Consider the following 14460-nt stretch of genomic DNA (forward strand, 5'->3'; position numbering starts at 1 on the left):
GAAAGAAGAGAGAAGTGATCTAATCTGTTGATCTTATCTAATCTAACGGACATGATTTATTCACGCCATGTTCAACAGATTTTTTCGTTGAACATATGGGGGGTCGAAACCCAGAACCCCCAAAAATATTGTATATGTTCACGAATGTTCAACGAAAAAATCCGTTGAACATGGCGTGAATAAATCATATCTGTTAGATTAGATAAGATCAACGAATGAGATTATTTCTCTCTTTTTTCTTACGTTTATGCCTTTTTCATTGAATCTAACCCTATATATATATATATATATATATAGGGGAGGGCTAGAATAAAAACACTCTTAAGCGTATAAAATATAAATGATTTTCAGCCCTTAGATCATCAAGATCTACGGTTGATTCGTAACCCTGTTGGATGAATTCGTGGTCCTGAGTTCGAATCCCAAAGGTAACAAAAAATATATATAATCACATATCACATCTCTCAAGTGTGATACATATCAAAAAAATCTTCTTCCTCCGTCCATGAAAAGATATTCTAGGAAGAGTGACACGAGTTTTAAAAAAATTTGTGTTGTTTATTTAGTGAATGGAGAAAAGAACCCATGAATTATTACTAAAAATATATTATGACATCTTTTTATTGTCAGACCAAAATAGCAAATTAGGATATCTTTTCGTAGACAGATGAAGTAAATAACAAGTAACATACCATTAATTAATTTATAAAATATTTTAATTTTTGAAGTAACTAATATATTAAAACATTATGAATATTTATCTCACCTTATCATGAGACGTGGGTAGCAAATGAACCCCTGATGAAAAATTGGAAGGAGTAGATCATAAATTATGCTAGGCATTTCTATTTTGATGATGATAAGTTGCGTGAAGAACTTTGCATTTAGGCATGTCTTAGTTCACTCGCCCACCTTGTCTGCAGGCCAATTAACTATGTCTATTAACAACTTATATTAATTTTAATTTTTTAAATATTTTTCTTTTCACATACATAATTTACAATTCAACTTATTTATACAATTTTTATGTTTTATGAATGACCGCTTCAATATAAAATATATATTTTTTTAATTAAAAATTTGATCAAAATAATTTAGGACACCAATTATATCATTGACATGTGTAAGCTTAAATGTTGATCCAGCCGCTTTGATTTTTTGAACGACCCGTCACTGATAAAGATTAGATGGTGTGAGCTAATTAAATTTTATGAATAACATATTTACGGAACATTCGATTCTCTTTCTCATGTTTTGGTATAATCTAGTTTCCACTTTTATCTTATTTTTCTTTAATTTATAATTCTTGTACATTGATTGAGTAAAGGACTTTCTTTTTTAATAAACTACACAACTAAATAAATAAATAAATTTAAAGACCACGCGATTGTAAACTCGAACCCAAGACCTTAGGCCTTAGACATTAATCACCTACCGCTAGGCCAATACACGCACATGGCTTTCTTGTTTGTAAGGAATGTGCATAAGACAATGGACCTAGGTTAGTGAACTCGGACAAACGATTTAGTCGTTATCAGTTGAGTTTGGACCTGCAGTCATTGTCGTCGTTGACTGTCGCCCCTTCTGAGTATCAATTCGCCGATATTGAAGGTGGTCGTCCTCCAACAATAAGAGCCATAACACCAACTTTCACACTCCACGTAGGGAAGAGAGAGAGATAGAGAGTCGTCGGCGATGGAGGGATGCGAGATAGAAGAAGATTGAAGGAGCCACTCCGCTTCATTTTTATGAAATGTTTTTTAATTTTTTTTATGACATATCATCCATATTAATTTAAAAAGTGTAATATTTGAATACACTGTGACAATATGTGACGAGCTATATCAACTTCTCAGAACCAAAAAATAGATGCGAGTTTTAATAGATACAAAGTCGATAGTTTAAGGTAAAAATAAACATTTCCTATAATTCGTGATATAAGGGATAGTGCGAAAATAATTTAAGGTTTGGAGCGCTATATTTATCAAATTTATTTCACACAATTACAATATCCCAAATTTTTGATCAATGTTTGTTCCATGCATGTGGACTGTGGACATTATCTCAATTTTTCATCAATATTTGTTCCATGCATGTGGACTGTGGACCATTAAGAGGGGTGTTTGGTGAACTTATAATTAGTTCCTTAAAACATAATTATAACTGGTTATATAAGATATAGAAATAAGCTATATAAAAAAAAATCTTCAGCTACAACTTATTTTTTTATAATTTCATACATAATAATCATTTTACAAAATAATCCAAACATATAATTTTCTATTTTCATCGTATACTTTTTTTTATATCGTCTCTCCTAGAGTTTCTGTCTTTAGCTTATAAGTTCAATAGATCAATCATTTTAACAACTTAATTATAAGCTTTTGAAATATTATATTACGTATAAACTTTTAAAATATTTTATAAATTTTTTAAAATAAGCTTAATCAAGCACGTTTAAAGTAAGTCACCAACTTAGCTTTATAATAACAAAAATTAAGATATAAATTGCAACGTATTAAAAATTTGCAATATTGAAAAACCCACCCCTCATTAGTGACCCCCAATTTTTTTATTTTTTTATTTGGTTTTCTTTTAATATATATAGGGGGCCGCTCCAATAGGACCCCCTAATTTTGGTGAGATCTAGGGCACGATCTTGTGCGTTTATTGTTTTAATCCTATGGTTAGATTTTTTTTCTGATTTTATTTATTATATAATTCCATAAAGGCTAAATTTGTCATTGCCAAATTTTACATATCTTTTGTAGATTCTTTTCATATATTTCACGCTTTGCATATCTAATTCTTTTTTTATTTATGTTAATTTTTATTTGATACATATCTTTGATGTTTTTAATAATTATTTTTAATCTGCTCTTTCAGTTTCCCGTTCCTTCATTATTAGGCAGTTTTTGTTTCTTTTCATAAAATATTATTTTGCAATCCGAAATCTTTTTGCTTATATGCTTGTTCATGGAGAACTTCGGTAAGTTTATTATTTTGTTATTTGTTCATAATTTTTTTTTGATCGTTTGGAAGTTTAATAGTTTTTGTAGTTTTCGTTTCTTGATTTCTCTTCAATTTGCAATTTTTATTCTTTTTTATTTTCATACACTTATCGTTCCATTGTTGTCAGTTTCTGCAGTTTTCGCATCTGTAATCTTTTTTTTTTGCGGAACCTGATTCTGGCGAAGTAGAGAGCGCACGTACCGTTCCTCAAGATCAAAGCAAGGGTAAAGAAAAATTAATCGAAGGTTTGTTATTTGTCAATAGTATGATGTTATTCATTATCTTTTGGATATTATGCATCCGAATTTACATTAGTTTATAATGTTTAATATATTGTATTTGTTCAATTTACTTTTTTTTTCATGATTTTTGTATTTGTTCAGTAATTGTTTTTGCACAGAAAACCCTAATATTTATGATTTTTTATTTATTTATTATCAAATTCTTAATTTTCAATACAATAGATTATCTTTTGCTAACATGGTTAGTAATATTTTTGTTTTCTTATTCTGTACAACCATGTATTGTTCAATACGTTTTCTAATACTATTCTGTAATTTATATATGTAGTGCCTGTTAATGATTCCGAAGATGATTCGCGTCAAGAATTTTTTTTTCCTGAATGCGATGATTCTTTGAAACCCCGGGTTGGTCTAGTATTTCCTACTTTGAAAGTAGGAGAGGAATTTTATGATTATTATGCTAGTAATTGTAGATTTGAAACTAGAAAAGGCTCAATCAGACGAACGAAGGATGGAACGATTCGCAAGAGGTGGATTTATTGCAATCGAGAAGGTTTAAGGGAAAAGCCTGACCCCTTAGCTGTCCATTCAAATAAAAAACGCAATCGATCATCATTTAGAGTTGAATGTATGGCCAGAATTATTTTTCATGTGGCATCAGGTGGATATTATAATATTGTCACATTCAATGAAGGTCACACTCATACTATGATCCCTAAAATTAGCCGTCAATTCATGATGACCAATAGGAAAGTTGGTGATGTGCAACAAATGGTTATCTAATCTGCCGTAAAAGCAAATATTGGTCCAATGAAAAGTTATCGATTTTACAAGGAGCTTGTTGGTACGTATGAAGATGTTGGATGCACTAGCAGAGACTTCATGAATTATACTCGCGATTTGAAGGGTTATACTAAGGGCTCTGATGCACATATGTTGATTCAAGAATTTAAGAAGAAACAACAATATTATGATTCATTTAAGTTCTATTACGAGCTTCATGAAGGGATGAATAGGATACGTTGTTTATTTTGGGCCGATGATGTATCCATCAGAAACTACAAGTTGTTTGGTGAAGCCGTTTCGTTTGATGCTACATACAACACGAACATGTTTTTTTTTTGTTAACAAACTGTGTTCTATTCCTTTTCAATATTGTTTTATGTGTATATTATGTTGGGTTAAATTATGTAAATGATAATGTTTAATTTTTATTTTTTATATACTGTAAAATATAGTAGTATATTTTAATAAATAATTTACTTTTTTATCGAGTTATTTATTAATGTTTTATGTACTTTTCAGTTTTCCTATTTTTTTTATCCTTTTATTAACTAATATTAATGGTTAGTTATTAATATTATATTTTATACAAATGTTTTTTTGTAAACAGTAATGTAATTTTTAATGAATAAGCACTAATTCGTATTGAACTATTGAGTAAATGTGAGCTGTCATTTAATTAGACCTTGTAAATGTGAGTTGTTCACCAAATAATGTTAAGATTTGTATTTCGCCAACCTTGTATTTCGCCGCTGAGCTGAACAATTGTAAAGGAAGAAAACCCTAAAAGAAAATGAATAAGGAAGCAAATCTAAAATGAAAAAACCAAAAATTAGACAAAAAAGAAATCACCGCCTAAACTATTGAGTAAATGTGAGCTGTCATTTAATTAGGAGCATTTATTTCACCACCTATTTTTGTGGGTTTAGTTGAGACCGTGTAATGCTTAAATTACTCAAAACCCCTTTTATTAGTGTGAACGCATAAGGCATTTTTAAGTTAAAAATCGGATTAAATAATTCCCAAAAAAAGCTAAACGGTTGGATCAATGTAATCCTATGGTTATTAATTGATCTTAGTCCTTACACTTAAGTGGGGGTCTCCGTTCTTATTTTATTAGTGGTTCTTATTTGAACATCTCCCTATATATATATATATATATATATAGGGAGAGGTTCAAATAAGAACCACTAATAAAATAAGAACGGAGAACCATTTGAAGCCATTCGATCATCAAGATCTACGGTGGAGGCATCATCTTGGTGGATGGATGCAGGTGCTGGGTTCGAATCCTGAAGGAAGCAAAAAAATTATTTTTTTCGGATGCATTAAATTTAATAGCGGATGCATTAATTTGTATAGCAGATGCAGTAATTTTATTGGTTCTTATGTTCTCACGATAATTATGGTTCTCACTATAACCGCACCCTCTATATATATATATATATATATATATATATATATATATATATATATATATATATACCTGAAATGAAAAAATAGACGGCAATGTAATTTGTCATTCAAATTTTATTGTGAATTTGTGGTATGCATTTGCTCAATATATATCGGTTTGATGTAGGCATGTAACTAATTTGGAAAAAAAACTGTTATTTGTAGATGGAATAATGTCAATTTTTATAATATTATTAATAAAAATTAGTTTACTTTTATAGGAAATTGAAGCGATTTTTTTCCGAAAAAATGTAGAGGTGGATCTTCATGTGTGCATCTGCTTAAATTATTTAACCTATGAAACTGTTTATTATTATTATTATTACTAGCATGCACTCCCGTGCGATGCACGGACTATAATAAATTTAAAAATTTGAAATTAAATTTTATAAAATTATCAAAATATCGCCAATTCGTCATTAATGAAAATTACATATATTGAAATATAACATTTACATACATACTTTGTAATGGTAGTGCAAAAATATATTTTAAAAAAAATACTACCAAAATAAAATATTTGATATCAATATAAAATTATGTACATAGTTAAAAATATAAATTATATGTAAATTAATGTTGGCTTTCTAAAGACAACGATGAAGCAATACATTTGAACTTCGAAATTGTAGTAAGACAATTTTGAATTATAGATAAATATATCTTCCGCATTTGCTGATTTTTGCCTTGATTACGTTATCTCTTTTTTGATTTCTTGCTCATAGAAATTTTGAATGTTCTTCTTAATTAAATTTCAATAAAATTAGTGAAAGCAAAAGGAAGTTCGAGTTGAGTCCTTCATTGTCTAATGCATTCCATCCTCTATAGCAAGATAAAATTTAATTATATTAACTAATGATGTTATAAGGAAAGTTTTAATTTAACATATTGATATAGCTTGTTTATGTTCGTTTTTCTCTAAAAATGAGAAGAACTTAGAAATAAAAAATCGCAGATTAAGAAATATACAAACTAAAAAATTTATGAAGGTTGGTAAATTTTAAACAAAAATACCCTTTTTTTTAAAAAAAAAATCTTGTAATACACACTCCTCATAAAGTAGGGGATTCAAATATTATATGAAATTTATTTACATGCCTAATTTATAGTATATGAGTTTATTATTGTGAAAACTACATTTTTCATGAGAATGTGAAAATATTGCATGGAATTTATAAAGTTAATGCATTTGGAAAAAAAAATATTACACAAAAATAATTTATTATTAGAATAAATAAATATAAATCATATGTTCAATTCTACTTTTTACATGAAAAAACATATTATAGATCTACAAATTTATATTAAAATAATTTAAATCTCATTTTTTTATGTTACATTAAAGAATTATAAAATGAACCAATATAATTTCCTATATCTAGTTGAATTTTTTAAAAACTATATTATAATATAATTTCAATTGTACACCATTTAATTCCCATATTTTCAAATACAACTATTATGAAATAAATTAATAGAGCAATCCGAACATACGAAAAAACATATGAAAATAATTAAAAGTGCTATAATTTATATATCTCTACAATAAAAAAATATATAAATACCTCATGAAAATAGTGAGAAAAAAATGTTTGCAAGAAAATAAAATAATAATAATAATAATAATAATAATAATAATAATAATAATAATAATAATAATAATAATAATAATAATAATAATAATAATAATAATAATTTTGCATAATAAAATGTACATAATTTTCATTATTTCGCAAAAACATTATATGCAAATAACTAAAAAATTTAAAAAGTAACTTCCTTTATAAAATGAGAGAGAGAAATTAATTTTGAAACTTTTAATTTATATATCTTTATTAGTTTAAATATATTTTTACATATAAATTAAATTAAAGCTATTGTCATGATCTTGATATTGATATGATCTTTAATTTGATATGTGCATTGAAGTTTTGTTATTAATCAAAGTGCACGAATTTTTGAAAAATGAAAAATTAAAAGCGGAAAGAATTTTGAAGAAAAAAGAAAAACAAAGTTGAAAAATTGAAAAGGACAAAAAAAACTAAAATAGAGAGAGAGAGAGAGAAGATGTGATGACATTTGAAATTAGTTAGTTAAATTAGGAGATAATAATAGGTGGTTAAATGGAGAAGATAGTGGGAGAGAAAAATTTTACCGTTAAACTGATCTTTTATATAATATATAGATTAGGGTTAATAGCCGGAAAATACACAAACTATTCTCGGATTTGCATATTTCACATGACCTTCAAAAATAGTCCCAGAATACACCACTTTTTAATTTAATCGCAAATTGCACATGCGTTGACCACCACTTTGATCAGTGTTGACGCAGCTGTTGGATTTTGTTGACATGGACAACCAGCGAGGGTAGTAATACGACATCGTTTTTAAATTAAAAAAAATAAAAAATAAAAAAAGAAGAAAAGAGGTCGTCTGCGGCCGGAAGAAGGGCCGAAGCAGATCTAAGCCCTAATAAAGCCCCAATTCTAGTCACCACCTCCCATCCCTCCTCGTTTTCCTGCCGCCGCCTTTGCAATCGACACTGTCGGTCTTCCATCCCCCACAATCAACGCCGCCTTTGCAAAACCCCCAAATCTAGAACCACATTCGTTGTCTCTCTTTCTCTGAGTCAACCAAGATGGTCGCGTGGTGTGGCGGAGGTGGTCACGAATCTCAGCCGCCGCTCACTTGCCCCCGCTTCACGTCCACTGCCCCTGTCGCCTGATTCAACATCACGGCCGCAACACCACCACAAATTTGCAAACCAAAATGAAAATCCCCAAATCCTCAGCCACAAAAAAAAAATCCTAAATCTGCAAATCTGCAAACCCTCGAAGGTGACGAAGATGCCAAATTGGATGAGAAAGACGATGAGCCCTCCCCCAAAAAGCAGAAACAACTATCCGACTTGCCGAAACCCGCTGCCGCCACTTTGAAAGGACAGAGACACCCTCGCCGCCGCCCCAAATTGGGCAAGAAACCGACACTACAAAAAAGCGCCGATTTACCGGCAGGATTTACCGGCGGCAGGCTCGCCGTCGGCGATCACCGGCGGCTTTCCGACGGCGGTGCTGCCGACCCGTATTTTTTGAATATATGGCGATGATACCGGCGGCAAAGTCACCGCCGGTGATCACCGGCGGCAACGCGGCCGGTAAATATTAAGGCCGCCGGGAATTTTATTTTTTAATTTTTTTTTATTATATTTAGCAGATAGCGGCGGCAGCTGCCGCCGGTGATTAGCGGCGGTAATTTGCCGCCGGTAAAAATAGTGCGGGTCGGGCTTTAGCGGCGGTAATGGGCCGCCGCTAATTTTAAAGCCCAAAATCGTGCCCTAACCCTCTCTCCTCCAGAACAGATCCCTCCCCCCTCTCGCGCCTCCAGCCCCCCTGCCCCCCCCCACCCTGCCCTGCCGCTGCCCTGCCCTGCTGCCGCCGCCTGTCGCCGTCGCCGGTCGCCGCCGTCGCCTCCGTCAAGGTAAGCCCCTCCTTTCCTTCTCTCTCTCTGTCTCTCTCTCTCTCTCACCCTCTCATCCTCTCTTCATCTTTCTCCTCCTAATTGCAGGCCAATCCTGCCGTCTCACCGCTCCTGCCACCGCACGGTTCCGCCGTCAACTCCTACGGTACACTTTCGTTTTTAATAGACTTTTATTTATTTGTTTATTTATTTATTATTTATTTGTTTGATTAAAATTAACATAATTCTAATTACTTTATAGGATGTTTAAAGTATGATAAATTGAAATTAATTTGGTAATTAGATACTTTATAGGATGTTTAAAGTATGATTAATTGAAATTAATTTGGTAATTAGATTAATTATGAATTGATTTAACTGTAGTTACTTTATAGGATGTTTAAAGTATGATTAATTGAAATTAATTTGTTAATTAGATTAATTTTAAATTGATTTTCTGTTTTGGATGAAATGATATGTTATTATATATTGTGGGATAGATTTAATCAATTTCTTAAGGATCTTCTCCCTTTGGGATAGAAATTGATTATTTCTTAAGGATCTTCTCCCAACAAATGATTGTGTTTGCTTTTATTACTTTATTTTTTTTATTGTTTTATATGTTATTTTATTATTGTTTCGACATTGGGGGGCCGGGTAGACCTAGTATAGGTTTAGTAAATTAGGACCACTATGGTCACTATAGTTGCTGGTAGAGTCGAGCACTTGGTAGTTAGGATAGTGGGGTTATGCTGTCGAAATTTTCTTAGATTCAAGTAATTTATTGTATTTGATTTATTTTTATTCTCAATTAGAATTTGCAAGAATGAGTGATAATCGATCGTGGATGTACGCGAGATACAATGATCGTGCTGCATTTGAAACGGGACTTGAGAGTTTCCTCGAGTTTGCGATAAATCAAACAGCGTATACAGATGGAATTGGTAACATTAGGTGCCCGTGTAGGAAGTGTAAGAATAAAGTCTTTGCATCTGTACCTACAGTCAGAGAACATGTTACTAGGCGTGGATTTGTCCACAATTACACGAACTGGTGTTATCAAGGGGAAGCACCAGTGTATATGCCAGCAGAACATACTATAATGGATGAGGATGATGGGTCATACAGTAATTACCAAAGGATGGTGCATGATCATGCTGGACCTAGTAATTATCAAGATCCTCCAAATCTTGAGGAGCCGCCTAATCCTGACGCTCAACAAATTTATGACATGTTGAACGCAGCCGATAGTCCTCTATACCCAGACTGTGATACTTACTCACAGTTATCCTGGATGACACAGATGATGAGCATAAAGGTTGAAAATCACATGTCAGAGAGATGTTTTAATCAGATATCTGAGATGGTTCAAAAGGCTTTACCGAAGGATAACAACTGCCCTGACAGCTTTTACAGTACGAAGAGAAATCTGCGCGGGTTGGGTTTGCCAGTAGAGAAGATTGATTGTTGCGTTAATAACTGCATGTTGTATTGGGGGGACGACAGTGAGCTAGAGAGTTGTAATTTTTGTGGTGCATCACGATATAAGGAGAACTTGCGTGCATCTGGAAGCCGCCGAAAGAAACGTGTGGCCGCCAAACAGATGCACTATTTTCCTTTGACGCCCCGACTGCAAAGGTTGTTTGCATCTGCGGCAACAGCCGAAAATATGCGATGGCATGCGACTTCAATAGAAGATGGGATCATGCGCCACCCAGCAGACTCTCCGGCATGGAAACACTTGAATTCAGTATATCCTGGATTCACCGAGGAGATAAGAAATGTGAGATTAGGCCTTTCTACAGATGGTTTTGCCCCATTTGCACAATCAGGGCGTCAATATTCTTCTTGGCCGGTCATTGTCACACCGTATAACTTGCCTCCGTGGTTGTGCATGAAAGAACAATTCATGTTCCTCACTGTCCTCGTGCCTGGGCCATCTAACCCAAAGATGAAGTTGGATGTTTTCTTACAGCCACTGATACATGAGTTGAAATATTTGTGGGAGGTTGGTGTGAACACTTATGACATATCGTTGCAGCAAAATTTTCAGATGCGGGCAGCTCTAATATGGACTATTAGTGATTTTCCAGCGTACGCTATGTTGTCTGGGTGGGGTACAGCTGGGAAATTGGCATGTCCACACTGTATGGAGAATACAGACGCATTTACACTAACGAAGAGTGGTAAACAATCGTGGTTTGACAATCATCGGAAGTTCTTACTTCTATTGATACATACTTCAAGTTGGTATCAGTGAACCAGACAAGAAAATATCAGAAGTATGATCCATTTGTTTTAGCGAGTCAGGCGGTTCAAGTGTTTTACTGTCCCTATCCCAGTACGAACCAAGCAAAGAAAAACTGGTTGTCAGCATGCAAAGTCAACGCAAGATCAAAGGTTGAAGTCTCCACTGCCGCATCTAACTCAACATTAGATCAACCGTTTCAAGAAGAGGTTGTTACTATTACATCTACCAACAGTACTGTGGACATTGACCCACCAATTCTTGTTCATCCCCTCGGTGGAATCGTTGACATTGAAGATGACGATGACCACAGAGCGCTGCTGCATCTGGGTCTAGAAGGCCCAAAGGCAAATCAGTGGCGCAGATTAGGGCTGAGTGTGTTAGGCGCGACGGGAGGATCCTCTTTCAGAGGAATACTGTTGGGTGAGTATTTTTATTTAAATCATTATTTGTCTATATCAAGTAATTCTTTAAATTATTTTGATATATTGGTACAGTAAGTTGATCGAGCCCCCGGGGATCTCCACCTGCTGCACGAACTCGTTTAAGAGGATTCCGAACCCAGGCGGGTACACGTGGAAGTTAACTCCGCCAACGGTGCAGGAGTTGTATTTTGAGGAATTCAAGGTAAATGAATTTCTACTATATATAAATTTAGCATTATATATTGTTAAAATGTTATATTAATTTCACCAATATATTCAACAGAAAGAGTTTACTTGGGACCCTGAGGATGAGGCTGATGTGAAAAAAATGTGGTTAGAAAAGGCCCGCAAAAGGTACAGTGACAACATGAGCGAGTATAAGAGACTGCTCAAGCAGAAGACCGAGGCAGGGGAGATGATGGAGACACCGCTGGGCATGTCCGACACCTTTTGGACGGGACTCAAGGCATACTGGGATCAAGATGAGGTTAAGGCCGTTTCTAGGCGCGCACGTGAGAACCGATACTCTGAGCCAGATGGAGTTGGTACAGGGATCAGTCGGCACGTTGGAGGGTCTCAGTCGAGTCGTATTCTGCAGCAGAGTCTGGTTAGTAATTATCGATTAAGTATTTATCTAATAAATATAAATATATATATATATATATATATATATATATATATATATATATTACCTTATTTTTCTTATATAAATGCATGAACAGCTCGTGGATGGTGAAGTCCCCCCAACTGCATCTAACTACAGCACTTTCCTCCGCCTACACATGTACGCAGATGGAACTTTTGTGTCAGAAAAGGATGCCAACCTTGATGTAAATGTTTAAGTTTGAACAAATATTAGTAATACATAGTAAAATGTATTTATTTTATAATAATTGTGTATTGTTATGTATGAATTAGGCGGAGATTCATCGTGTTGCTGCTGAGACAGGACGAGAGGACCGACTCGATGAGGTCTACTTGGAGCTCGTACGTCCCGGTAGGTCACGACTGTACGGCACTGGAAGTGCTGGTGTGAGCCAGTTCAGTAGGGGGTCTACCAACAGTACATGCTCTTCCCAGATGTCTCAGCGGATGTATGAGACTCGGATCTCCACACTGGAGGAGCGTCTCCAAAATGCTGAGGAGGATAGGGCGGCCCAGGAAGCAGCACGTGAGGCCGAACAAGCAGCACGTGAGGCCCTTGAGCAGCGGATGAGTCAGTTAGAGGAGATACTGAGGCGGTCGGGTCAGCTACCTTGAGCATGATCACTTCTATGTATCTATATCATGTTGAACTTTTTTTTTATGTTATGTTTCTGAATAAACACAATTACACTTGAACTTTGTTTAACATTTGTGTTTTGTTGAACAATTTAATTGTTTTATGTTTTCAAATCGTTCTATTTATTGTGAGTGAATTCAAGGTATGCAAATGAATTCAAAATATATTATAATTACAAAATGAAAATACTTATATTCTATAACGTAGATTGATAAAAAAAAATTAATAACATATTGATTAATAAATAGATATATTGTTTCGACATAAAAATAAAGACATATATGCAAATGAATTCAAAAATACATTAAAACTATCAAATTAAAATACTTATGATTAATAAACTATATTGATAAAAATAATTTAAAAAAAATTTTAAAAAAAATTAAAAAAAATTAAAAAAAATTAAAAAATAAATTAAAAAATAAATATTTATTTGTCATAAAAATACGGGCGGCACGAGACTGGTCCGTAATTAACATTACTTGGATATAATCTCCTCATATTCAAATGTTATGAATATATGATATATATTGTATATTGAAATAGCCTTTAAATGATTTAATAGGCAATAGATATATCAATTATACGAGTGTTCTCTACTGGGGACAATTCAAAAGGAACTTCAAGGTTAAGCGTGCTTGACTTAGAGCACAACTAAGATGGGTGACCCACTGGGAAGTTCGCCTAAGGTTTGAAATATTGTATAAATACGAAAATAAAATAAATAAAATAAATAAAATAAATAAAATAAATACTTTAAATAAATAAATAATTTAAATAATTAATTAATTACCGGCGGCAATATCCCGCCGGTAATTGGCGGCGGCAAAGGGCCGCCGGTAATCCCCAAACATCGACGACCATCGGTGTAGTGGTGGTGATCACCGGCGGCAATGGTACCGCCGCTGATTACCGGCTGCATATAGCCGCCGCTGATTACCGGCGGCAATGACCGCCGGTAAACATTCGGGAAATCACCTGAGCTTCCCGAGAAACTCCACCGGCGGTAGGGCCGCCGCCAATCTCCGGCGGCTGAGCTTCGCCGCCGGGATTCACATCTCCGACGAGATATATACCGGCGGCAACTTGCCGCCGGTAATGCCGCCGGTAATTGAATCGCCGGCGGCCGTCCCTTTTTTACCGACGGGAAATGCCGCCGGTAATCACTTTTTTTTTTGTAGTGCGAGGAAGAAAAATAAGGACGTGTGGACCAAGATGTTATTTTTCTTTAATTTTTTACTTTTTCTCTTGATCAAAACGACGTCGTTTTGAACGCGTGGCTTGCTAGCGTGTAAAAAATGCCACAAGTAATGCCATGTAATGTTAAATACTGTCCACGTCATCGCCGGTCAAATTTAAGGGTGATCGGAACTTTCGCTGTGTGTAATTTGCCATTAAATTAAAAGGTGGTGTATTCTGGAGCTGTTTTTGAAGGTCATGTGCAATATGCAAATCCGAGAATAGTTCGTGTATTTTTCGGCTATTAACCGATTAAAAGAAAAACGAACTGTACCGATGGAAAGACCCAAAAAGTTGGTTCGGGTAAACTCCGCGT

General features: G+C 34.1%; 1 protein-coding gene across 1 annotated transcript; it reads left to right on the forward strand.

Moving 5' to 3' along the window:
- Positions 1-8544: 8544 nt before the first annotated feature.
- On the forward strand, positions 8545-13008 carry LOC131010954 (uncharacterized). The gene is made up of 9 exons (XM_057938665.1): positions 8545-8971; positions 9059-9116; positions 9766-11196; positions 11388-11461; positions 11512-11621; positions 11696-11825; positions 11907-12230; positions 12346-12453; positions 12542-13008. The coding sequence occupies exons 3-9, from the start codon at positions 9777-9779 to the stop codon at positions 12881-12883; spliced, it is 2508 nt and encodes an 835-aa protein (XP_057794648.1). The 5' UTR covers positions 8545-8971; positions 9059-9116; positions 9766-9776; the 3' UTR covers positions 12884-13008.
- The last annotated feature ends 1452 nt before the right edge of the window (positions 13009-14460 follow it).

The sequence above is a fragment of the Salvia miltiorrhiza genome, chromosome 1, assembly GCF_028751815.1.
Source record: "Salvia miltiorrhiza cultivar Shanhuang (shh) chromosome 1, IMPLAD_Smil_shh, whole genome shotgun sequence".
NCBI lineage: Eukaryota > Viridiplantae > Streptophyta > Magnoliopsida > Lamiales > Lamiaceae > Salvia > Salvia miltiorrhiza.